Raw genomic sequence first — 26,708 nt, 5'->3', positions numbered from 1 at the left:
TATCACTGTTGTCTTCTTGGCAATTAAATGTTTGAGTGTTTTTATATTAGTTTTTGTTCATTTGTTTACCTCCCTTTGTTATTATAATATTTAATATTAATATTATTATTATTCTTATTATTGTTATTGCAGTGATGCATAACCCATATCCAATATTAGGCTTTCGCCAAACTTTCCTAGTAACGTTGATTTCTTACCATTTCTCTTTCCACTGTTTAAGTATTATCACCCGATGCATGCAAATCAAGATAAAAGGAAAGAAAAGCAAAAAGGACATACAGAAACAATGTTAAATCATGAACATTAAAATAAAGTTGTGCCATGGACCTTATTGCAAATACTTGGTACATGCGTGTTAGGTGTGGAATGAGGTGCACGCTGGTCTAGCTAGCAATCAAATTTGATCATTGATCACTAGCTAGACCAGCATGCACCACATTCAACAGTAAGCGCTTGCGCAATGGGTATTTGCGAAAAGGTCAATGGTGGAGTGGTTTAGAGCGCTGCATTCAAGTTCTGGTGGTTAAGGCATCGGAGTGTGAATCCCGATCATGACTCTTGAGCAAGATGCTCAATGCAAGATGCTCACTATAATTGCTTCTCTTCCTCCGCACAGCAGCTCGGGCTGTGTACTCCGCAGGGAGCTGAGAAAGATTATAGAGCCAAATTTGATCGTTGATCACTAGCTAGACCAGCATGCACCACATTCAACAGTAAGCGCTTGCGCAATGGGTATTTGCGAAAAGGTCAATGGTGGAGTGGTTTAGAGCGCTGCATTCAAGTTCTGGTGGTTAAGGCATCGGAGTGTGAATCCCGATCATGACTCTTGAGCAAGATGCTCAATGCAAGATGCTCACTATAATTGCTTCTCTTCCTCCGCACAGCAGCTCGGGCTGTGTACTCCGCAGGGAGCTGAGAAAGATTATAGGATTGTTAGTGGCCCAGAGAACAGGGCACTAGTGTAACGCGCATTGATACGATAAGAGTTAATTGCACTATATTAAAAGAACTAGTTATTAACAATATTATTATTATATGTTACAACATGAAACAGCAGTGGAGTTACGCAGGAGTTATGCATGAGTTACATGTATGCAACATCCTCGAGTCAGAGAACAGGTGAGTTGGCGCCGTGTCCCTTCAAGCCATTCTTTTACCTATTGTCTTGAAGACAACATTGTGGGCGAAGTGCTGAATAAGCAATCATGTATTAGCGAATCAGCGTAAAGAGCAAACACACTAGTTGTACACAATGTATGCTGGTTTTTATGTATTCTCGAATTTTCAGAGCCAGTCTTTTATCACTCGTTAACATTGGACTGCATTGGACTGTAACGTATGGACTGTGAAAGGGGTAACCCTGTTTCAGCCCTAGGAGTAGGTGGCAACGGCCTCTGGAAAAAAATAACTGTAGCCCACACCTTGAAGTGGCCTTCAGGCCTTGTGTGTCAGGCGACTTGCATAAAAAAATAAAATAAAAAAATAAATAAAAAAAACACATCCCCACGTGATTGAGTTTTTACCAATCAAGAGTATGTAAACTTTCCAAGGTACTTGTTAATAAGACATAATAAAGATACTCATTGAATGCTTACAGTTTTTGGATTTGTTGTTGACGAAGAGTTCACAGCTTGTTTTACTGTCCTCATCTTCAGTAGCGTCCAGCCAGCAGTTAGAAGGAAATACAGACTCTTGACTCGATCCCTTGTGTTCCTTCACTAAGACCTTCTCTAAATACCAACCATCACCTACGAACAAGAAAGAAAAAAAAAGGACAATTCAAACATTACATTTTATAATAATGATAAAGACATTTATAATGCGCACAAACATATCCACCCGTGGGGTGCTCAAGTCTTGAAATTATCAGCAGTCCCACATGTCTTCACCGAGTTGGGAAGTTTGTAGCCTGAACATCCGACGTCACACTTCGAGGCTCGTGAATAACGCCAGAGACCCGCCTCCAAACCAGCGTGTACTTTCACCTTTGACCTCATCCATTTCACATAGAGATACACAGCCAAATTCTGTGGCAGACGTGACAGGAGTGTACTGTTTGGGCATCTATGGAAAGCTCATGTCACTGTGCACGCATATCCAACATCATTGTATCCAATGGATCTAAATAGCAGGTACCCGTCTTTATCCTTGCAGATAAAGACAGGGGCCCAGTCTAGGAAGTTAGTTCCTTAAAGTGACAAGCGAGGGGCAGCGAAAGTAAATGCTCAATCACCCCCATGATCTTTTTGATTTCGGGAGAGCTAGAGAAAGATCACTGGAAGAATAGAGGCCTAAGCGAGGAAGGCTTGATGAATGTTGATGAGAGAAGCGATAAATTTAGGTGAGGAGAACTTTGGGTGCGTTCGTTTAGCTTCCCTGGGTTGACCCCGGTGTGTGGCGGGTTTTTTTCCCAGGACAAGTGTGTGCAGATAATTACCCACGTTCGTCCTGGTAAAAAAAAACGCCACGCACCGGGGTCGACCCAGGGGAGCTAAACGAACGCACCCTTTAATGCTGGGAAGGTGATGAGAAGGACTTTGTATGCAAGTCGCTGTTCAACTGGTAACCCGTGAAGGCTTCTTAGATCCTTAGGCTTATTAGGTGAGAGAAGCACCATACTACAGCATTAAACATTCGGTGCGTTCGATTAGCTTCCTTGTGTTGACCCCCCGGTGCTCATTCGGGTGAGCCCCTGACAAGAGCTAATTGAACGATCACACTGGCCCCCTCATGGTGACGTCATGCACCTCGGGCCAGCCCCAAGTGACCCGTTCCACAAGCAGGGAACTGGGGGGCTGACACGGGTGAGCCCCTTGAATGACGTCAAAGCTATTCCAATCTACCGGGGGCAGACTGGGGTCTACCCGGGTAAGATAATCGAATGCACCCATTGTTAGAATGATACAATACCTGGTTGGGTTGAGTTATGACCGATGAGAACTTTCTGTAGTAGTCCAAGAGACACAGCTTCGATATTAAACACATCCGTCTATCAAGAAAAGAAAAAAATTTAAGAGATTCTCAAGGTGATAAAGAATACTGAGGGGCCATCAGTTTGCCTTTATTTACATAATTAATTGTCATTTTTAAATTTTATATATAGTAGGCCTGGGCGAATAATTCGAATATCCGGTTAGTGGCGAATAGGTTTTCCTATCCGTAACCGCGAATGCCTTTTTTTTCTTAACCGGATATCCGCATAGGGCGCGAATACCTATTTACAAACCGGATAATTCTGTGATTACAACCGAGAAACCGGATAATCTTTAATATCCGAATATCCGCGGACGTCGGTCGACAACTGACATGAATTGTTTTGTCGGAATCCGTATGAAACTTCTATTAAAACAGCATAAAAAAGCATATATTAAGTATTTAACTATGCTCACCTCCTTGAAGAGTTAAAACGATGACATTTCTGACGTAATTTGTTCAAAGATTACAAAAGTTTTCCTTCACGTAGAGTCAATCACGATCAAAAGAAAAAGCAAGTCGCCATCTTAAAATTAGATCCGGTCATTTTTATGAATGAACCGAGTGACACTGGTCTAAAACTAATATCAATCCGCCCATAACATCCCATTCACAAACGAACAGCGCCCTCTAGCGGCAAAAAAATATTTTTTAATTTTTTTTTTTTAAATAGCGCCCTCTAGCGGCGAAAAAACATTCAAATATCCGGTTAATTTCGGATAGTTGGCCAGCGGTATCCGAATAACAAAATTTCACTATTCGCCCAGCACTATTTTCTATTTGTTTTAAATGGTACCTGTAAATGGGGAGCACCTCGTGAATCATAGTTTTAATCATACATGTAACCCTCGAAGCAGTCAATATTTGTATACTATGCTCACCTTTCCTTTGTCAAACTTCTTTGCCCTCTTGGTTTTGAAGAGCAATCTCGGCCCAGTGTCACCTCTCTCACCGTACAACGTGATGTACACATCCGCCGATGTACCGGCATTCCAGTAGTTCCCAGTTACCACGGCAACGTAGTAATTCAATACTGCATGAAATTAAATCAATATAAAATGCATGACTGTGCATGAATGTGTAGCCATTGACAGAATGTACTGACCATGTCAAAAACAAGTCTATTAATGTGAAAAGTACATACAAGTGGATTTTAAAGGGTTTGGGTAAACACAATGTCCACAGATTTACATTAAACTTACACCGTTTGAAGATACTGATAGCAGAAATCGAACCTTAAAATAGTAGGTGCTGAGGTGTTTTGAGAAATGAGTTTATAAAAAAATATCATGAACATAAGTAATTACATGCTAAAATAGTTTTCGTCTCATGATCACTGAGACCAAATTCATGACATTGTTTTACTCATTTCTCAAAAACTACAGCAACTCAGCAAGTATTTTCAAGGGAAGCTTTCTACTATCATTATCTTCAAACTGTGAAAGTTGAATGTAAACCTGTGGACATTGTGGGGTTTTTTTTCCTACAAAAGTACCTAGACCCTTTAAAGGCAGTGGACACTATTGGTAATTGTCAAAGACCAGTCTTCTCACTTGTTGTATCTCAACATATGCATAAAATAACAAACCTGTGAAAATTTGAGCTCAATCGGCCTTGTCACACGAAGTTGTGTGCGTTTAGATAGTTGATTTCAAGACCTCAAGTTCTAAACTTGAGATCTCGAAATCAAATTCGTGGAAAACTACTTCTCTCTCGAAAACTATGGCGCTTCAGAGGGAGCCATTTCTCACAATGTTTTATACTATCAACCTCTCCCCATTACTGGTCACCAAGAAAGGTTTTATGCTAATAATTATTTTGAGTGATTGCCAATAGTGTCCACTGCCTTTAATAGTTGGTTTGTTGGGGTATACAAAGAAAGTTGTTTATATATAGTAGGAGCACAGAATAGTATCACTTAGCAGAAACAGGTTACCAGCCAAAATAACATAACATTTGCATTGTCAAGCAGTGATTTTCTGTTTAACGACTTTATGAAAACTTGCGCATAAAAAACAAATGAATAAATTAAAATGAATAATAAATGAATATATTATTGTTATTATTATTGTTGTTATTAAATATTATTCATTATTATTAGAAGTTGGACCCTGCTGTCAACAATGTAACACTTGTACAGGTTTTTTCAACATGAAAAAGTACATATTAGTCCATTGGGAATAATCTAAGAGCACAATCAAATTAATAGTAACAAGAACATATGTTTCTGCGACAAATTTAATCAAATTACTGCCTCGCTGATTGTAGACAGGAATAATGATTAAGTTTTGTACACTGTATACAAAATCCGTACACAAAAAATAGTGGTATTCAAGATTACATTGTACATGTAAGATGTAATGCCACATAATTCAGCTTTGCGCAGCGAGTTGGTTTTGTAATAAAAAAAATTTGAATTAATGAATAATTGAATGGTACGACTAGTAAATTGTAGTTTGAACTCATGAGAATCTAAATAATTTCGTTTAAAGCCATCGGTACAGGAAAAAAATAAATAAAAGTTCACAGATTTACAAATAACTTACAGGGTTAACAGAAGGTAGTGGTGAAAGACTTCTCTTGAAATATTATTCCATTAAATGCTTTACTTTTTGAGAAAACAGTAAAACAATATAAATTCTCGTTAGCGAGAATAACGGATTTTTTTTAAACACATGTCATGACACGGCGAAACGCGCGGATACAAGGGTGTGTTTTCCCTGTTATTTTCTCCTGACTCCGATGACCGATTGAGCCTAAATTTTCACAGGTTTGTTATTTTGATATAGAAGTTGTGATACACGAAGTGTGGGCCTGGACAACACTGTTTACCGAAAGGGTCCAATGGCTTTAAAGATTTGGGTACTTTTTGTATTACAAAACATAATGTCCACAGATTGACATTAAACTTAATAATTTTGAAGATAATGTTAGAAGAAAGCTTCTCTTAAAATATTACCTGCTGAGGAGCTGTGGTTTTGAGAAATGAGTAAAACAAGTCACAAAAATCATTTTTGTCTCACTCCCAGTGAGACGAAAATTATTTTGCATGTAAAAACGTATTAACCAGTTATTGAACTCAATTGGTCGTCGAAATCAAAGTTGCGAGAGAATAATGAAAAAACAAACACCCTTGTCGCATAAGTTGTGTGCTTATGCTTGAAGTCGAGACCTCAGCTGAGGTCTCAAATTCAAATCAAATATTTTAGTGAGAAGTTACTTCTTTCTCAAAAACTATGTTACTTCAGAGGGAGCTGTTTCTCACAATGTTTTACACTATCAACAGCTCTCCATTGCTCGTTGCAAGTAAGTTTTTATGCTAGCAATTATTTCGGGTAACTACCAGCAGTGTCCAGTACCTTTAAAGAAGTTACGTTTACCTACCTGGGTATACAGGATTGCCATCTACAATTGCAGGTAGCTCACGGCATATCTCACCATCGTCCTCACCACGTGACATCCATCGACCACAAGGAAATACCATCTCATCTCCCGTATGAATGTCTTGCAAACGAACCTGGTCAAAGAAGAAAAAAGTAGAATGAGAGGTCAAAGGTTAGGAACCAGGGCCCAATTTCATGGAGCTGCTCAAGCAAAACAAGTAGCTAAGCACAAGAAAAATCATGCTAAGTACAATAAGGTTATACATGTATATTTGGTTTGCGGTAACACCGTGTGTGTATCTACATTTGTGCATTTGCAAGGGAGAGTTTGTTCTTTAGAGAACTGTCTTTCTATATTCTACTACTGCGGAGTGGATTTATTGGAATGTTCGGTAGACTTCTCAGTTCTGAAAAGAACTGTCCTGCTTTTTAACTACTACCTGGGTGGAGGGTATAGACAAATCGGTATATTTGTACTCAATGGTACAATAGTCAAAAGGTACAACAGTCTGGTCCAGTTTGCCAAATTTTCACAGATTTGTTATTTTATGCACATGTTCGGCTACACCAAGTGTAGTCTTTGACAATTAAAAAAGGTGTCCAGTGCCTTTAACACAATGAGAATTATTAATGAGAGACAATACAAGATGAACATTTTTAGATCTGGGTAACGGAGAAATCATCAACTTTTTATAGCTCTTTATATTCCAAGTCCTTAACAGGGTTAAGATCCAGCTTAACATCCAGATAGATGGTAAATCCTTGGACCAAGTCGAAAACTTCATCTACTTGGGGGGGGGGATGATTTCAGAAATCCCCACCAGTGAAAATGACATCAAGCGAAGAGTTGGACTTGCAATGGGAGCCATGCAAAAGCTGAACTCTATATGGACATCCAAAGACATGAAGAATTCAACCAAGCTTAATCTTTACAGAGTCAATATTTCCAGGGTATTTGTTTTTGCTAATAATTATTTTGAGAATTTACCAATAGTGCATCCAGTTAAGCCTGGTTCATACTTCCTGCGAATGCGAATGCGATGCCAATTTGACTTGCATTTGACGTCACAACTCGCTGTGATATTCGCAACAGACTGCGAATTATTCATTGCGAATTTGTGACGTCAACATTCGTGTCGCATTTCGCAGGAAGTATGAACCGGGCTTTAATACTGTAATTACGCAGATGTCTTACCAACTAGACCACCGAGATTGCCCAGTAGCTAGAGGCGGTTCAAATCCTTTATTTAAGCAGCGGGTACCGCACAAATTTAATGGATATTAAATTTGCATTTCTTCACAGAACTTGGGGAAAGTTCGATGAGTATACAGTGCTTACACAAATCATGTAAGGGTAAAACCAAATGATATTCTTCATCCCGATGCAAATTTAACATCCATTAAAAAAGACTCTCAGATGATTAAACTGCCTTCTCTTCATCTGATGTACCGAGATCCCTTCAAATTCTAACCAATTTAGTCCAAGGCAAGACTTTCATGATATGTGTAGATCATTTATGACCAAGACGCTAAGAACTCCAAGGTGTATTCATTCTTCACTAAAGGCCTCGCTGTACATTTGTTCTTTTTTTATTTCTACCCGATTGATCGTGGCTTTGCTGCGATTCTCTTATTGTTTACAGCAAGGTTATTTGATTGTAAGCATGACTAAGAATTGATGTCAATGCCGTGAGTGAACCTTACTGCTGGCGATGATTCAATCAAGGCAGCCGCTAATCCGTTGAGTAGATCGTGACATAGATTGAAAAGGCCTTTCAGGGTGACTTTTAATTTCTCTCTTTATTTACTCCGAATAAAAATAGTCTCTGCGAGTATGGCCTTGTCACAAAGTATCCTTTCTCAATTTTTCTGACTGTTTTGGGATTTACTTGGCTTTAAAGGGTTTGGGTTCTTTCTGTACGACACAAAACACAAACGTTCACAGATTTACATTACACCTGCATGGTTTAAAGATAAAAATGGTAGAAAGCTTCATAAGAATTAATACTTGCTGAGGTTTGGTATTTTTTTGAGAAATGAGTAAACAATTTCACAAAAATTAGTTTAGCATTTACAACGGATTTATCATTTTTCATAAAAACATTGCTCTGTGATTTTCACCTTTTTTCTTCTTGAAGACTTGAAGACTAATGAAGCTGAAACTTCAACAGGTAAAACATATGACATTCAAGGACCAATTTATATGGCTGTTAAAGGGAAGGTACACGTTTGGTAATTGTCAAAGACCAGTATTCTCACTTGGTGTATCTCAACATAACCATAAAATAACAAGCCTGTGAAAATTTGGGCTCAATCGGTCATCGAAGTTGCGAGAAAATGATGAAAGAAAATACACCCTTGTTGGACGAATTTGTGTGCTTTCAGATAAGAATAAAAGACTTCTAGCTAGAAGTCTTTTATTATTTTAGTGAGAAATTACCTCTTTCTTAAAAACTACGTTATTTCAGAGGGAGTCGTTTCCCACAATGTTTGATACCATCAACAGCTCTCCAATGCTCATTACCAAGTCAGTTTTTAAGCTAATAGTTAATTTGAGTAATAACCAAACGTGTACCTTCCCTTTAACCAGAAAAATACTCTGCATACCAAATTTCTTTACCATGCAACGTGTGGGGAGCAATTTTTTACGCAAGAGATGCAGTACGTGGAATAAAGGTGTTGGATTGGCTCTTTGTTCTATCTAAGAAAATCAAGAGAGTATGGGTGAGAAGAAGCAGAAAGTCTGGTTTTGTTGCAACATTGTAAACTTTTTGTAATTTTGGCTGGTAACCAGTGTCTGCTAAGCAGGATTTGTCTATGCTTAGCAACTTTTTGTGCTGACAAGCTTTATGAAACTGGGCCAAGGTCACAGCTCTTCAGCCCTTCTGTTTCTCATAAGTTTCAAGCTACGTGACAAGTTTTTGTGATATGAAAAATTGCAATTTAGTTCATGGAAAGTTAAATGTTTACCGATGCATCAAATCGGTTGCATCATTTGCTGCTGTGTGTGTGCGTAAACGTTGGATAAAAGTGTGGGGCAAAAGGAAATTACCAACTAGGACGTAATGAAGGGTTGATAACAAGCAGGACCAAAATAACCGCTCAATCAATGAGACGATACATGTTTGGTAGCTGGCTGTATTAACGGCATGGTGGCCATTGATTAGTGCCGGTATATCAAGGTTGCCTATCAGAGTCTCATATGCCTCATTGGTCATTACCATCAAGGTAGCAGTTTCATTTAACGCCACTCAACCATTCTCTTAAAATAACTTTTTTCTCATTTCAAAAAAGAAAGAAAACAAAGCAAATTCTTGATGAAATGATATGTCTCGTTTTTGAAAGGGCAAGGGCACCAAGGCATTTTCTCCTTGGGAAACAGCACCCTATGAGGAAATTCTAAATTTCTACTGGAGCATCTCAAGGGCACCAAGGCAATGACCAGGGGGCACGGAGGCAATCACCATCATTGCCCCATACATGAAGTATCCGGCCTGGTGTTCTTCAAAAATGTTTCCACCAAAAAAATATTCTAGTTATAACAATAAAATGAAGCACAGCCAAATCTCTTCTAGTCATTACATGGTGTTACCGCAAACCTTTCTATATCGTATTTCCACCATGCAAAGTTTCAAATCCTACAACTCTCTTCTTGGTTTAAAGACACTGGACACCTTTGGTAGTTGTCAAACCAGTTTTCTCAATATTAAAAAAAAAAAAACATTGGCCTGAAGTCTTTTTAAAATCTTGGTAATTACTCAAAATAATTGTTACCATAAAAACTCATTCGGTAACGAGCAATGGAGAGCTGTTGATATTGTGAGAAAACGACTCCCTCTGAAGTAACGTTGTGTTTAAGAAAGAGGTCATTTCTCACTCAAATATTAAAAGACTTCAAGCCTGAATCCTTGCATTAAGCATCTTAAAGACAGTGGACACTATAGGTAATTGTCAAAGACCAGTCTTCTCACTTGGTGTATCTCAACATATGCATAAAATAACAAACCTGTGAAAATTTGAGCTCGATCGTTCGTCCGAGTTGCGAGATAACTATGAAAAGAAAAACACCCTTGTCATACGAAGTTGTGTGCTTTCAGATGCTTGATTTCGAGACCTCAAATTCTAAACTTGAGGTCTCGAAATCAAATTCGTGGAAAATTACTTCTTTCTCGAAAATTACGTCACTTCAGAAAGAGCCATTTCTCACAATGTTTATACTATCAACCACTCCCCATTACTCGTTACCAAGTGAAGTTTCATGCTGATAATTATTTTGAGTAATTACCAATAGTGTCCACTGCCTTTAAAGCATATAAATTTGTGCAACAAGGGTGTTTTTTCTTTCATTATTCTTGTGCAACTTCGATGACCAATTGAGTCCAAATTTTCACAGATTTGTTATTTTATGCATACGTTGGGATACACCAAGTGAGAATACTGGTCTTTGACAATTACCAAAGGTGTCCAGGGGTCAATTTCACAAAGAGTTAGGACTAGTCCTAACTTAGGACTAGTCCTACGAGATATACAAATTGCATGGATAGACCTAAGTTAGGACGAGTAACTAGTCCTAACTCGAGATAAGACTAGTCCTAACTCTTTGTGAAATCCACCCCAGGGCCCAGGGGTCGATTTCACAAAGAGTTAGGACTCGTCTTATCTCGAGTTAGGACGAGTAACCTAACTAAGGATTAATCTTAAGGTCTGCATGCTACAGTACAGGGTTGGGACTCGTCCAAAGTCCTAAGATTAGTCTTAAGTTTAGGAAGAGTTTTGTGAAATCGAAGGCAGTGCCTTTAATCAATCCTCTTTGTTCTATTGTTTGTTTCTTTCTTGTTTCTTAACATACTATTTCCTTTACAAGGAAACGTCTCCACTTTCCATGTCATCTTAGATGCCTTTCCCATCTACCTTTTATCTACAGCCTACTCTGTTTTATCTATTTAGTTCCTGTTGTGTTCATTGTATATTTGGGGTTATGCCAATAGATGTAAGTTAAATTAAAAACGGGAAAGCTTTTTCCCTTTTTTACACCGAGTGTTCCGTTAAGTCAACCGTCCTAATTGATAATTTTCTTTGAGAGCATACAGTGCAATTAATATGTTTTTTTGGTTTCTTTTCACCTATGTACAACTCCCCATTGAAATAAGAAAATAAAATAAAAAGCAAACAAATAAAGTCTACTATCATAATAAAATAAATAGACACCAAAAAAAAGGAAAAAAAGTATAAATTAATGAATTTAATGAAATACATATTATATATAATTAAACAAAATTAAAAAAGATAAATATATAAATATTGGAAAAAAATATGTATACATACAAATCATGATAATAATTTTTAAATATTTTAAAAATATCTTGTTATGTATTTTACAAATATTTGAGAGCATACAGGCTGTCCATTTATGTAGTAATGTTCATAAAATATCTAAAATCAGTACCTAATTGTTAAAATCTTAACTTGTTAAAATCTTACACTTCTCCGTTTGCCAATTATGTTGGTCAAAAATATTACAACAGTCAAATTATACCCCACCCATACTTTTAGGACAAAAGAAAAAAATTGTGTTTTGTGTCGAACAGGTTAAGAAAATCTTGTAAATCTAATAAAGATGGATGCTGAATAGAATACTAAATGGATTTCAATTCTAGCACGGTGGACTCACACAAAGTTGTTACGTCAAATCTAATAATAAATCACTTTGCTTGCGTATACTGAGTACTAAGTGCTAACACACACTGGTGTATGGGTAAACAAAAGTTAATCATCAGGGGTTGAAATTAAGTGTATTTCCATGGTAGTCAGCAGGGCTAGTGACCAATAATTTTTAGTAGCCCTGATTAGATTTTGGTAGCCCGAAAGACACATTATGTCTCGCATCACGGCTCAAACTTTACAATACACCAATAACATAGTTCTTTATTGTTTGTGATAATGATTTTTGCAATATTTTTCCACTAGCCCGTCGGGCTATCAAACTGGAAATATCAGTAGCCCGGCTGTATATCTGGTAGTCCCGGGCTAGCGGGCTAGTGGCAATTTCGACCCCTGATCATCTTTATCCCCGATGCAAATTTAAAGTCAGTGGACACTTTTGGTAATTACTCATAATAATTATTAGCAAAAATACTTACTTGGTAATGAGTAATGGGGAGAGGTTGATAGTATAAAACATTGTGAGAAACGGCTCCCTCTAAAGTCACGCAGTTTTCGAGAAAGAAGTATTTTTCCTTGAATTTGATTTTGAGACCTCAGAATTAGATTTTGAGGTCTCTAAATCAAGCATGCGTGAGAAAATGGTTGCTGTGCGTGTGAGCGTGTGAGCGAGTCTCACGCCTAATGCGTGAGACTTGGTAGGTCTGAATTGAGTCAAATTTTGGGATACAACAAGTGAAAAAGCTGGTCTTTGACAATTACCAAAGGTGTCCAGTCCAGTGCCTTTAACCTTTAGTTACATTTGGTCAATAGAATGTTTAGGTCAATGAAATATCAATAACCATAACCATGAAGTTGCCACTTTAACTTCGACGCGTATGCCACCACATTGCAGGCCTGTGAGTGTACCATTAAAAAACAGGCATGCAACTGCCCGTTGAAAAAAAAAGAGGGAAATTTTCAAAGGCACAATGCAAGTGGGGAGCGAGGCAGCCGAAACGCCATGGGACATGATACCCACAATGGTACCCTAGAAAATGTTGAGGTTTATTATGCTCTAAGGTGCATTGTTAGCATGTACTAGGCTTATTTTACATGATTGTAGTTGTACACTGTTGTTGCCAGGCATATATTAGGCTAACAACAACAAAAATCCGGGGGGAAAAAAAGAAAGAAAAAAAAAGAAGAAAAAAAAGAGTTGCATGCCTGAAAAAAGGAGCTGAAACACTACATGATGTAAGAATGATCGTGAAACAAGTGGGCGCGCGTCACGCATTTACGCTGGTCGAATTTGGGCACCCCATTAATCCAGGAACTAGGCTTATCTCACATAATTGTCGATGTACAGTATAGTTGCCAAGCTTATATAAGGCATGCCAAGTTTATATAACGGAAAGAGACAAAGAAATATCGATTAAAAAGTGGATATTCGCTTTAAAGCAGAGACTTCACAGGCCGCCACATCGACAATCTCTGCCTCCTAGCTACATTTATTAATCCCTGGGGGATTGAGAAATAATTACAGTCAATTGTCTCGCTCAAGGACTTTGTCACCTCAAGCAAGGCCTGAATTCAAATCATCGACATCGCTCCTTCAGAATGATGTGCTATAGATTGCTAAAATGATAGTACAAATCAAATTTGATTTCAATTTCACTTTTTCAATACTGATTGTGAAGCCAAGGACTCTCAGATATAAGCGAATTCAATCACTTTACTAGCCAATACTCAATAGGGGAGAAGACAAGGAAGAAAGGTTAATTTTTTAGATGTGGGAGGGAAACCTCAGATAATTGTTTCTACAGGAAAACCCACGCAGTCAAGTAGGGACTCAAAACCCAATCCTCATAGTGCCCACGGTGGGATTCGAACTGGGGTCCATGAGGTGGAAGGCGATGAAAAAAAAACACTATGCGGCCAGCTTGATAATATTAAAGGGAGAGGACACTATTGGTAACTACTCAAAATGATTATTTGCATTAAACCTTACTTGGTGACGAGTACCATGGAGAGTTGTTGGAAGTATAAGACAGTGTGTGAAACGGCTCCCTCTGAAGTGACGTAGTTTTCGAGAAAGAAGTAATTTTCCACGAGTTTGATTTCGAGACCTCAGATTTAGAATTTGAGGTCTCAAAATCAACCATCTAAACGCACACAACTTCGTGTGATAAGGGTGTTTTTTCTTTCATTATTATCTCGCAGCTTCGACGTCCAGTTGAGCTCAAATTTTCACAGGTTTGTTATTTTATGCATATGTTGAGATACACCAAGTGAGAAGACTGGTCTTTGAAAAATTAACAATAGTGTCCACTGTCTTTAATTTAATAATTAGTTTTTATATCAAGCTTTTTAACACCTGAAAGGTGTCCAACTTCATAACCCTTGGTCACTGGGCCTTATTTCGCTCTTGAAACCATCTCAGCTCCCTTGGGAGTATACAGCTACATACTAAGCTACATTAAATCAATCACAAGAACCGTCCCTGCCCTTGCAGGTACCCATTTACCCCTAGGTGGATAAAAGCAGTTATAGTTCAGTGTCTTGCTCAGGGTCACAAGTGTCACGATCGGGATTCGAACCAACACTCCTCTGAACAGAAGCACCAGAGCTTGAGTTCGGTGCTCTTATCCGCTCGGCCACGACACACCACAATAATGAGCTAGTTTTAGTCATTCTGATTGGTCAATGTCAACCACCATGTGATTATATCCTGACCAATCATATCATCTTCATGCTGATTTCTAATTGGCTAAACTTACCTCTTCACACAGCCAACCAGCAAACTCAGTGCTTTCATCATGACCAATTCGAATCTTGAAGATGTCACCGACGTTCCCCACACTCACCTAAGAAGAAGAAAATCAGGAAAAATGTCAATTTACCATCAAACAACCTCACTGGGGTGTTTGTTGGTTTGGGTGTTTGTTTGTTTGTTTGTTTGTTTGTTTGTTTGTTGGTTTGTTTGTTTGTTTGTAGTAAACTATGCTTTGAATTGAAAGCTTAAAAATTAATTCCTAAACATCCCTACATGATTCTCATCTTGGATGGTTAGATAACTTGGATGGTTCTGTTTATTCGTCTTTTGTAAAGCTGTCGTTTTGCTTCATTTTGTAGACTGTTCCTTGACAACATGGAACGTGCCTCCACATTCATACATTATTCAATGTTCTTTTTTATTACGGTATTTTGCAATAAACAGTGCTTTGAATTGAATAGTTTAAAGACACGGGACACCTTCGGTAATAATTGTCAGATCAGTTGCTCACTTGGTGTATCTCAACATATGCACAAAATAACAAACCTGTGAAAATCTTAACACAATTGGTCGTCAAAGTTTTGAGATAATAATGGAAGTAAAAAACCCTTGTCACACGAAGTTCTGTGCTTTCAGATGCTTGAATTCAAGACCTCAAAATCTTATTCTGAGGCCTCGAAATCAAATTCAAATATTTAAGTGAGAAATAACTTCTTTCTCGAAATCTACGCGTCTTCAGAGGGAGTTGTTCTCATAATGTTTTATACTAACAACAACTCTCCATTGCTCGTTAATACCAAATAAACTTGTATGCTAACAATTTTTTTGAGCAATTCCCAATAGTATCCAGTGCCCTTTAAAAATGAATTCCTATAATTCCTTCATCTTGGATGAGTAGATAATTCACTTTGCGTTTGCGATGTCACGCTTCACGAATGAATGGATTTGGTTACATACCGTGAATTCATCTTCGTTACCGGATTCAAACTTCCCGTCTCCGCATCCTAAGATGATATCATCAGACTTTCCTTTATCTCCGTACACGACGAGAGATACTACAGCATCGGTGCCTGCCGCTGGATTCTCACTAGTAGCTACCCACGCACGGAATTTCCCTCCTAAGAAAAATACAAAATTTAGAAAGCATTTAGAATAAACTATAAATAATAGAAACCACGTATTAAATCTCGTTTGAGGCAGTGTTCGCTCTGAAAATACAATTACAGGCACTTTAACAGTTGAAAAATCGAGGTTTGAAATATTTTTTTCAAAAACTTTGTGAAGAGTCTGTTGCGCATGGGTTGTGTGTACGCTCGCGTGCTTAGAAATAGATTACGCATGCGCGCTTAGAAGTAGATTACGCGCCGTTACTAATAGCTATGAATTGCGCTCCGCGAGATAATCTTGCGCGCCTGACATGCAGAAGCCAGCCGGTTATAAACACTGGGCATTATCAACCGTATAAACACCCCCACGTGAAGAAGCGCTCTCCACCAATAGGAGTAGAGAAACTGTCTGGGGTATTTATTAATACGTGTTTACAAATGAAGGTGTGGGTGAGTAATAGGTTGTAAGATGCGTTAATAATGTCAAGGATGTCACAATCAGTAATTAGGAAGTCAACCATGTGTGTCTTAGTATACAAATATTGACTGACTCGAGTGCTATGGTTAAAACTATGACTCCCGAGGTGATCCCCGGAGCGTTCTATTTTCCCGAGGCGAAGCCGAGGGAAAATAGAACGCTCCGGGGATCACCGAGGGAGTCATAGTTTTTAACCATTGCACGAGTAAAAGCAGTCAATATTTGTTTTATAACACCCCAAACATTTCTAAATACTGTACTGTTATTATTAAGTTACAGACCTGAATGCTACAATCCACGGACGACGCGAATACAGATTGCAAACACTTTTACTTACTGTGTTGCATGTAGTGTCGCGCAATCCGAAGTGGTTACAGACTATTCATTTATCATCCCAGTATACGCAACGGTCGTCTGGGTACTGCACGCCATGTGCTAGTCTGTTGGACTAGCGCATGGCAAACCGACGCTCTATCACACGGCCGTCGTCTGGCAAAACTAAGACATGTCATGTGACGCGCTCTAAACCAATGAGCAGGCAGAATACTTGCAAGGGGTGTTATAACATGCAATAATGGATCCCAGCCATGCACAACTCAATAAATGGAACAGCACTCTGACTCAACCTAGACTGGGATTAACTATTCATAAGGTTGCATACATGTAGTACACTATGTAGTCTTCACTCTACATGCTCTATGGCAAAAACAGCTTTTAAGACACTGGACACTAATGGTATTTACTCAAAGTGTTCATTAGCAAAAAAACTTACTTGGTAACGAGCAATGGGGAGCTACATGTAAATGTAGTATAAATCATTGTGAGAAATGGATCCCTCTAAAGTCAGGCATGCAACTGGAAAGAGGAAAATTTTCAAAGGCACAACGCAAGTGCAGAGCGAGGCAGCCGAAACGCCACGGGACATGATACCCACAATGGTACCCTAGAAAATGTTGAGGTTTATTATGCTCTTAGGTGCATTTTTAGCATGTACTAGGCTTATTTTACATGATTGTAGCTGTACACTGTTAATGCCAGGCATATATTAAGCTAAAAAGAAAATCCGAAAAAAGTTTTTTTTTTTTTTTTTTTTTTTTTTTTCTCGTTGTTTTTGGGGTTTTTTTGACGTAAAACAAAAAACAAAAAACGCGGAATTCCGCGGAAACGCGGAAGAGTTGCATGCCCGTAAAGTACCATTGTTTTTGAGAAAGAGATAATTTCTCACTCAAGTATTAAAAGACTTTAGACCTGGAGCCCTTCATTAGGCATCTGAAAGCGCTAACTGTACATTTGTGCAATAAGGGTGTTTTTTCTTGCAACTTTGATGACCAATCGATTCCAAATACTCACAGAGTTGTTACTTTCTGCATAAGTTGGGACTGGTTTTTTAATGTTACCAAAGGTGACCAGCCATCTACTTCACCAAACTCTTCCTAACTTACAATGTAGGATTAATCTTAGGACTTAGGACGAGTTCAGTTCCGTATCCAAATACGAAGGACGAATTGAACCCATCCTACCCGTCCTAACTCGAGTTAGGATTAATTCTAGCGTTTCGTGAAATCGGCCGCAGGGTCTTTAAAGGGTTTTTCAGACCTTTTCAGTTTTTTTTGCCATAATTTTTGTTTTAAATAGTGTCCAAATTGTGTAGATTAAAGCAACCAATCAGGAAAAGGTTTTTATTTGTTCGCAACATGTTAGCATAACTGATTATTTTGGTAACATTTGGCGGCTGGTGTCAACCAGCTCCAATTGTTTATCAACAAAGACAAATTTACACAGTCAGTTTTCCTTGTGGTTTATAATGTTTGATATCTGAAATAAAAAGTCACATCCCCCTTGAGGTGATCCTTTGGCTGCCGCTTCCCATGTTGTATTGTTATTTACAATGTAGGTGTGATATTGACAACATAGGGGGACCGCCAACCTAGGGGTCTAGATAGCTCAGTTGGAAGTGCACTGGCACATAAGACTGGCTGTTTGTTTGAGTCCCAGTCTATTCAATTTTCTTTGTTCACACTATTGGTAATACGTTGTGAGAAACAGCTCCCTCTGAAGTACTGCATTTTTTGAGACAGAAGTAGTTTTCCACGAATTTGATTTTGAGACCTCAGATTTAGAATTTGAGGTCTCGAAATCAAGCATCTGAATGCACACAACTTCGTGTGACAAGGGTGTTTTTCTTTCTTTATTATCTCGCAACCTCGACGACCGATTGAGCACATATTTTCACAGGTTTGTTATTTTATGCATATGTTGAGATACACCAAGTGAGAAGACTGGTCTTAGACAACTACCAATAGTGTCCAATGTCTTTAAAAGGAAATTAGATCTAGATATTATTTGGGGTGATAGAGAGTGATTTTTTTTTATGGGGTGCTTTTTTGTTCCTCACTTGATTTTTTGATGATCTTCTGAGGTGGTTGGTCCGTCTCGTCCATTGACTTTCTGCGTAGTGATTCTCGCTGCCGAGAAGACGTCTTTAAGGGCGAGTACTCCTTGTAGCTTCCTGGCCGGAACTTCTCCACTCCAGTCCCGACGATAAAAAGATCTTCAATGCCATTGAAAATTGCTGAGAGGCTTTCAACCTACAATACACAAACGAGCAACAAAAGGAAGATGTCACTCAAAGGAATGGAAAACTATTTATTTAATAATAATAATAATAATAATAGCGGCTTCTTATATAGCACGCATACACATCACTCAGTGACGCTGAAGCGCTTTAACACACAGAATTTTCCTGCAAGTTCTTCGGATCTGGATAATACTGTCAATCGCCTTAAAAAGGCTATCACGTATAGGTGCAAGTACATGTAAATTTTACTGGATCTGATTATGTGGGACTACGTTTGAATTATGAGACCTACTCCTTTTTACATAGCACCACGTAATGGTTTACAAGGTGCTGTGGCTGTGGGGCACTATACATGCTACATGCAGCCAATCTAACCAGGAACATCAGGGCGAGCCCCTTCTATTTTTCGATAATTGCAATTGGTTCTTTTAAGAAACAGATCATAAAAGGGAATGTACGTCATTGGTTATTGAAAGAGTACATTCACTCCAATCGTCTTGTTTTCCAAAAACATATCATACAGAGATGAGAGGGCCTACACAATTGGTTATTGGAAGAGTACATTCATTCAAATACTCTAGTTTTCAAGAATCATATCATAAAAGGGATTATTGGTTATTGGAATCATTCATTTATTGGAGTGCATTCATTCCAATCCTCTAGTTTTTCAAGAAACAAAGGGATTACCCCCATTGGTTATTGGAAGAGTGCATTCATTCCAATCCTCTAGTTTTTCAAGAAACAAAGGGATGGTACACCATTGGTTATTGGAAGAGTACATTCATTCCAATACTCTAGTTTTCAAGAATCATATCATAAAGGGATCATTGGTTATTGGAAGAGTGCATTCATTCTAATCCTATAGTTTTTCAAGAAACAAAGGGATGGTACATCATTGGTTATTGGAAAAGTGCATTCATTCCAATCCTCTAGTTTTTCAAGAAATAAAGGGATGGTACATCATTGGTTATTGGAAGAGTGCATTCATTCCAATCCTCTAGCTTTTCAAGAAACAAAGGGATGGTACATGTACACCATTGGTTATTGGAAGAGTGCATTCATTCCAATCCTATAGTTTTTCAAGAAACAAAGGGCTGGTACACCATTGGTTAATATTGGAACAGTGCATTCATTCTAATCCTCTAGTTTTTCAAGAAACAAAGGGATGGTACACCATTGGTTATTGCTCGCGGAAGAGTACGTTCATTCCTCTAGTTTTCCAGAAAATATCATAAAGGGATGGTACATCTTTGTTTATTGGAAGAGTACATCGATCTAATGTACCAGTTTTCAAGAAGTATATCATACAGGGATGATACACCACATTCATTCCAATCCTCTAGTTTTTAAGAAACAAAAGGATGGTACACCATTGATTATTGGAAAAGTACATTCATACCAATCCTTTAGTTTTCCAGAAACATATCATAAAGGAATGGTACATCATTGTTTATTTGAAAAGTACATTGGTCGAATCCTCTAGTTTTAAGAAACATTTCATTAAGGGATGGTATGTACATCATTGGTTATTAGAAGAGTACATTCATTCCAATCCTCTGTAGTTACATGTACCAAGAAATGATTGAACGTCATTTAAGAACACCAATCCTTCTTTTTTCGCATCTATTCCTCTTTTCGAAGCTACACAAGCATGACAAGAAGCATTTAGAATTAGATGATTGTGGAACTTAATGAGCATCTACCTGCCCAATTAGGCATATACCTACATGTAAGTACCAAATTAGGCGACTACCTGCACAATTAGGCATCTATATTACATTGTACCTGCCCAATTAGGCAAATACCTGCCTGCACATTATTAGACATCTCCCTGCCCAATTAGGCATTTACCTGCCCAATTAGGCATTTACCTGCCCAATTAGGCATCTACCTGTCCAATTGGGCATCTACCCGCCCAATTGGGCACTTACCCGCCCAATTGGGCATTTACCTGTCTAATTGGGCATTTACCTGTCCAATTGGGCATTTACCTGCCCAATTGGGCATTTACCTGCCCAATTGGGCATTTACCTGCCCAATTGGGCATTTACCTACCCAATAGGCATCTACATTCCCAATATACTCTTCATACATGTACCTGCCCAATTAGGCATCTACCTGCCCAACTATGCATCTACCTTCCCAATTAGTCTATTGTGTAATTAATAAATCCAAAGAACAAGGACGCCTGTCAGTCACTGCCCATTGTGTACAGGATGGATCACTATTTTCATGTCGAACTAATTAGTAATAATAATGATTGTTTTTTATAATAATATGAAGCGAATGGCGTCTCAATGCGCTTCCAACATTATAACCCCGTACATGTATTACACTTATTATTGAACCCTTAACATTATTCAATTCTTTCCTTAAACCATCTCAACTCCCCGGGGAGAGAACAGCATGTGCAACAAATATGCGCTACTACGCTAAATTAATCATTAGAACCATCTCTGCCCTTGAGACTAAGCAATTACGTGTTTTGCTACAGGGACACAAGTGTCACGACTGGGACTTGAATCTACACTCTGGTGAACAGAACAGAAACACCAGAGCTTTCGGTGCTCATATCCGCTTGTTGCAGAGCGGATTTTCATTGGTTTTCAGAGCACAATATTACAACAAGTGGTGCTAGTTTTTAAATAAAACTGTTAATATCTTATGCTTTCCTTTTTAGTATCCAGCTCTAGCAATTATCATAAACAAACATTTCAAAACCGGGATTGATACACTGTACAACAAACAAGTTCAACATATCATGGAGTTAGATTGCCTTAGAATGGTTATTTAGAAAATTACAATCATTCCAATCGTCTAGATTTCAAGAAACACATCATAAAGGGATGGTACATTATTGGTTATTGGAAGAGTACATTCATTCTAATCCTCTGGTTTTCAAGAAACATATCATAAAGGGATAGTACATCATCGGTTATTAGAAAATTACATTCATTCCAATTGTCTAGATTTCAAGAAACATATCGTAAAGGGAATGTACATCGTTGGTTATTGGAAAATTACATTCATTCCAATCCTCCAGATTTCAAGAAAGAAGAGTACTCCATACACTCATACAATAAGATTGTTTTCAGACATATCCATTCATTCAAAAATAGTTCACAGACTATAATAATAATAATAATAATATCGAAGTCTTATATAGCGCATGTATCTACCAAACAAGGTACTCAAGGCGCTGAGTATATACAAACTTTCAGAAAGATAGGTTATTCCAGTGATGAATTATGAGACCCAATTAGTTAGCACCTTATAAGGGTTTACAAGGTGCTACAACGCACTAATGCATGGGACCAACGGCTTTACGCCCCATCCGAAGGACGTAGCAAAGGTTAAGTGTCTTGCTTAAGGACAAAAGTGTCACAACTTGGGATTCGAACCCACACTCTGCTGATCAGAAACACCAGAGTTTGAATTTGGTGCTCTTAACCGCTCGGCCACAACACTTCCACAGACTACAGGTATACATCATTCACACGTAAAAGCCACTTGGTAATTTTGTCAAAGACCATGACTTTCAGAAGCTTACATAACATAAAATCTCAATTATAATTTATAAGGCGCTATTCCATCAAGATCGTAACACACTAGAAAAAAATTAACAAAGAAAAAGGAGAGTCTTTAGATTTTACAAAATGTAAATAAAGTTACATATTCCCTAATGCCAGTAGAAATCATTGGCCACTTACACTGAAAGCTTTTGTCAAGTGTTTGTCAAGTGTGAACCAAAGAAATTGTGACATTTAAACGCAGTTGAACATTATTGGTAATTACTCAAAACAATTATTAGCATAAAACGTCACTTGATAACGAGTAATTGGGAGCTGTTGAAAGTATAAAACAATGTGAGAAACGGCTCCCTCTGAAGTAATGTAGCTTTCCAGGAAAGACAAATTTTTCCACAAATTTTATTTTGAGACCTCAGGATTAGATTTTGAGGTCTTGATATCAAGCATCCAAGAGCACACAACTTCGTGTGACAAGGGTGTTTTTTCTTACCTCGACGACCAAGTGAGCTCAAATTTTCGCAGATTTTTTAATTTTATACCAATAGTGTCCAGTGTCTTTAAGTGGAATCATATTGAGGAGTTAGTTTTGCTCAAGCATTTAAAAACAAGAAGAGCTAAGACACTAACCTTGCAACCTTTCTCTGTATACAATCGCTTGGCTCTAAGTTGAAAACATTCTCCGATATCTTGAAGCAATAATTCAAACGACTGCAGTTTGTTTTTATTGATGAGCATGACACGTTTAGTGAACGGATCTCCGTTCCTCATGATAACCATCTTAGTGATGGTTTTACCTCCTTTGGCAGATCTCTCGCTCGGCGAGAGGGATTTCTCCTGTTTCTCGGATGCTGCCGAAGGATGTTTCCCGCATCGTTGATTCTTCCTCGCCCCTTTGTCCTCCTCAACATCTCCAAGTTGCTCCTGGGATGTTTTCACTCTTCCATTGCTCTTCTTGACGACGGCTTTACCCGCTTTCCCGTCCTGGTATTTTCTCTTCTTTGGGTTTGTAGTTTCACTCTTCCCAGTTTGTTTAGTCGCATTCTGTCTTTTGGGGTAGACGGAGGGGAGCGAAGTCGACATGCTGTCTGCGGTTTGACTTAAGTCGTTGATTCTACTTGGCATTCCTCCTCACACACTAAACCGCATTAAAACGTGGCTTAAGATATATATACCACTGTGCCGGGTAAAGCGCCAGTATGTTCTCACTCATCAAGCAAATATGGATTGTGATAGCTCATATACGACACAATGGCTATTAATGCATTTGGCAGGATGCATTAAGCCGTGCCTGTTACCATGGTGACAAAACAATAGCGTCACAATGCCATGTTACAATTATTCGATTGAAAACATACAGAGACTGAGAGTGTACGCTGGGGATGTAAGTTACCGTGTATTTACAATTTCTATTTCCTTTACATTGCAAGAGTCACATGAGGGGGGTATTTTTCTGAAAGGTTTCTTAAAGGCAGTGGCAAACACTATTGGTAATTACAAAGATAATTATCATAAAACCTTTCTTGATTACGAGTAATAAGGAGAGGTTGATAATACAAAACATTGTGAGAAACGGCTCCCTCTGAAGTGACATAGTTTTTGAGAAAGAGATAATTTTCCACGAATTTGATATAGAGACCTCAGACTTAGAGTTTGATGTCTCGAAATCAAGCATCTGAAAGCACACAACTTCTCGTATGACCAGGGTGTTTTTCTTTCATTATTATCTCGCATTTTCGACGACTGACTGAGCTCAAAATTTCACAGGTTGTTATTTTATGCATATATGTTGAGATACACCAAGTGAGAAGACTGGTCTTTGACAATTACCAATAGTGTCCTCTGTCTTTAAAGGGTCTATGATGTAAAATTGATAATACATTTGTGTAACTCTGAATGTTGAATGGCAATAAAAAATTGCGTAATAAGAAACTTGTACTGCAGCTTTGGATGGTAAAATGAATTTTGAGAAACATCTCACTTCAAAGTACTACGGTTATTGGAAAAAGATATCAATTTTCATACCCAAAAATTCAAACATAATTCAAACGGTAACGCTTCTCACATTGTGTACTCCTATGGGATTATTTATTTCATGAAATCTAGAGGATTGGAACAAATGTACTATTCCAATAACCAATGTTGTCCATCCCTTTATGATAAGTTTCTTGAAACTAGAGGATTGCAATGATGTACTCTTTCAATAACCAATGTTGTACCATCCCTTTATGATAAGTTTCTTGAAACTAGAGGATTGGAATTAATGTACTCTTCCAATAACCAATGTTGTACCATCCCTTTATGATAAGTGTCTTGAAACTAGAGGATTGGAATTAATGTACTCTTCCAATAACCAATGTTGTACCATCCCTTTATGATAAGTTTCTTGAAACTAGAGGATTGCAATGATGCACTCTTCCAATAACCAATGATGTACCATCCCTTTATGATGGCAATGATAATTCTGTGTCTGATTAAATACTTTGCTTGAAACAGGTCATCTGTGCTATAGCCTTCACTGGGCACATTTGGTAACTCTCAAAGACCTGCCCTCGATTTCACAAAGAGTTAGGACTCGTCTTATCTCGAGTTAGGACGAGTAACTCGTCCTAACTAAGGATTAATCTTAGGGTCTGCATGCTACAGTGCAGGGTTGGGACTCGTCCTAAGTCCTAAGATTAGTCTTAAGTTAGGAAGAGTTTTGTGAAATCGACGGCAGTATTCTCAGTTGGTGATGCATAAAATAACAACCTGTGAAAATGTGGACTCATTTGGTCATCGAAGTTGCAGGAGAGTATGAAAAAAAAAAAAAAACAGGTGGCTAAAAAGGCTTCAGGCCTGAAGTCATTTATCATATTCAAATATTTGAGTGAGAAACTACCTAACTACTATGTTACATCAGAGAGAGCCGTCTCTCACAATTGTTTATACTATCAACAGCTCTCTGTTGCTTGTTGCCAAGTTCTTTTGCATAAAATTTTGAGTAATTACCAAAAGTGTCAGGTGCTTTTAATTATTCATTCTCACATAGACCAGACTCGTATCGCCAAGGGCAAGGACCATAAGGCTATGGTATGACACCAAATCTATACACCAAGGTAATGCAAATGTCTCGTGTAATCAATTCAACCGTGCCCAATTTGAAACTGCAGCTGATGCGGTCTCTTTTCACTGAGCGCGATCCTCAACAGTTTTTTTGTTATTGTAGATTTGAGTGCCATGACTACGAGTGTAAGCTATTGTAAACATATTGTATGTTAAAGCGCCTTGAGCGTCACAGTGATGTGTTGCGCGCTATATGAACACAGGCCTGGAACTTCAATTTTGAACATGTTGAAGGGGCAAGGCAAGTTTCATTTTGCGAAGGGCACTCACTTCCATTGGAAAATCTAAAAGTCAATTGGAAACTTTTGAAGAGCACCAAGGCCAACAAGGGGCAACGAAGGCCATGTCCTGCGTGTTATTCAAGGCCTGTAAGAAGCCACTATTACTCGGCCACGCCCATGGCAATTACCAATAGTGTCCAGTTCCTTTTTTGAAAACTAAAAGGATTGGTATAAACTTGTTTTTCAATTTCAAGTACTAATCTACCTGTAGATAACACTGGACAGGTTGGTTAGGCCTATGGTTTACAAATCTAGAGGATTGGAATATGACTCTTCTAAACTTGTTTTTCCAACTCCACTTACATGTATTAGGTTTTTTTGATTATAGATGTTAAACTTGCGTCAGGAATAAAGAATATTAATTTTGGTTTTAACCCATACACGGATGTGTGTTAGCACTGGATACTCGGTATTCCCCCCCCCCCCCCCCGATTAAATTTTTGTTCTTTCTTGAAAACTAGAGGATTGGAATTACTAAACTTTTTTTACCCCCAAGCACAAAACTATAACAGGGAATACTTTAGGTTATTCTTGGTTTACTTTCTTTCTTGAAAAACTAGAGGATTGGAAATCGGTCTCTAGTTGGTAAGACACTGCTCTAGAATTAAAACGATTGTGGGTTCGAATACCACCCGAGAAATTAATACGTAAAAAAACCTAAAGGGAAACTGACTGGGTAAATTTAAATAAAATTACAAACACAATCAAGACAAAAATTCATGAAAAAGTGAATTACTGTTTGTAATTTCTACAAGTTCATGAAGATTTTTCCAGTCTCCCCTGTGCTGTACCTGTTGTTAAAACTTTCATCTTTAATTCAAGATTTTCAACAAGGATCTAACAGTAGAAGAAAAAGAGAGT

The 26,708-nt window shown here is 38.1% G+C and overlaps 1 protein-coding gene across 1 annotated transcript in view; it reads right to left on the bottom strand.

Annotated features, from left to right (window-relative positions):
- Positions 1-26,708, bottom strand: part of LOC139952681 (uncharacterized) — a 127,058-nt gene that overhangs the window by 87,937 nt on the left and 12,413 nt on the right. The window contains exons 3-10 of the mRNA XM_071951883.1: positions 18,752-18,944; positions 15,730-15,890; positions 14,777-14,863; positions 6,358-6,490; positions 3,855-4,006; positions 2,911-2,989; positions 1,596-1,748; positions 198-211 (exon numbers count right to left, since the gene is read on the bottom strand). Of these exons, the coding sequence (XP_071807984.1) occupies positions 198-211; positions 1,596-1,748; positions 2,911-2,989; positions 3,855-4,006; positions 6,358-6,490; positions 14,777-14,863; positions 15,730-15,890; positions 18,752-18,944 (972 nt within the window). The remainder of the gene's footprint in view (positions 1-197; positions 212-1,595; positions 1,749-2,910; positions 2,990-3,854; positions 4,007-6,357; positions 6,491-14,776; positions 14,864-15,729; positions 15,891-18,751; positions 18,945-26,708) is intronic.

This window comes from Asterias amurensis, chromosome 20 (genome assembly GCF_032118995.1).
Source record: "Asterias amurensis chromosome 20, ASM3211899v1".
In the NCBI taxonomy this organism is placed as follows: Eukaryota; Metazoa; Echinodermata; class Asteroidea; order Forcipulatida; family Asteriidae; genus Asterias; species Asterias amurensis.
This window is presented reverse-complemented; position numbering and strand designations above follow the sequence as displayed.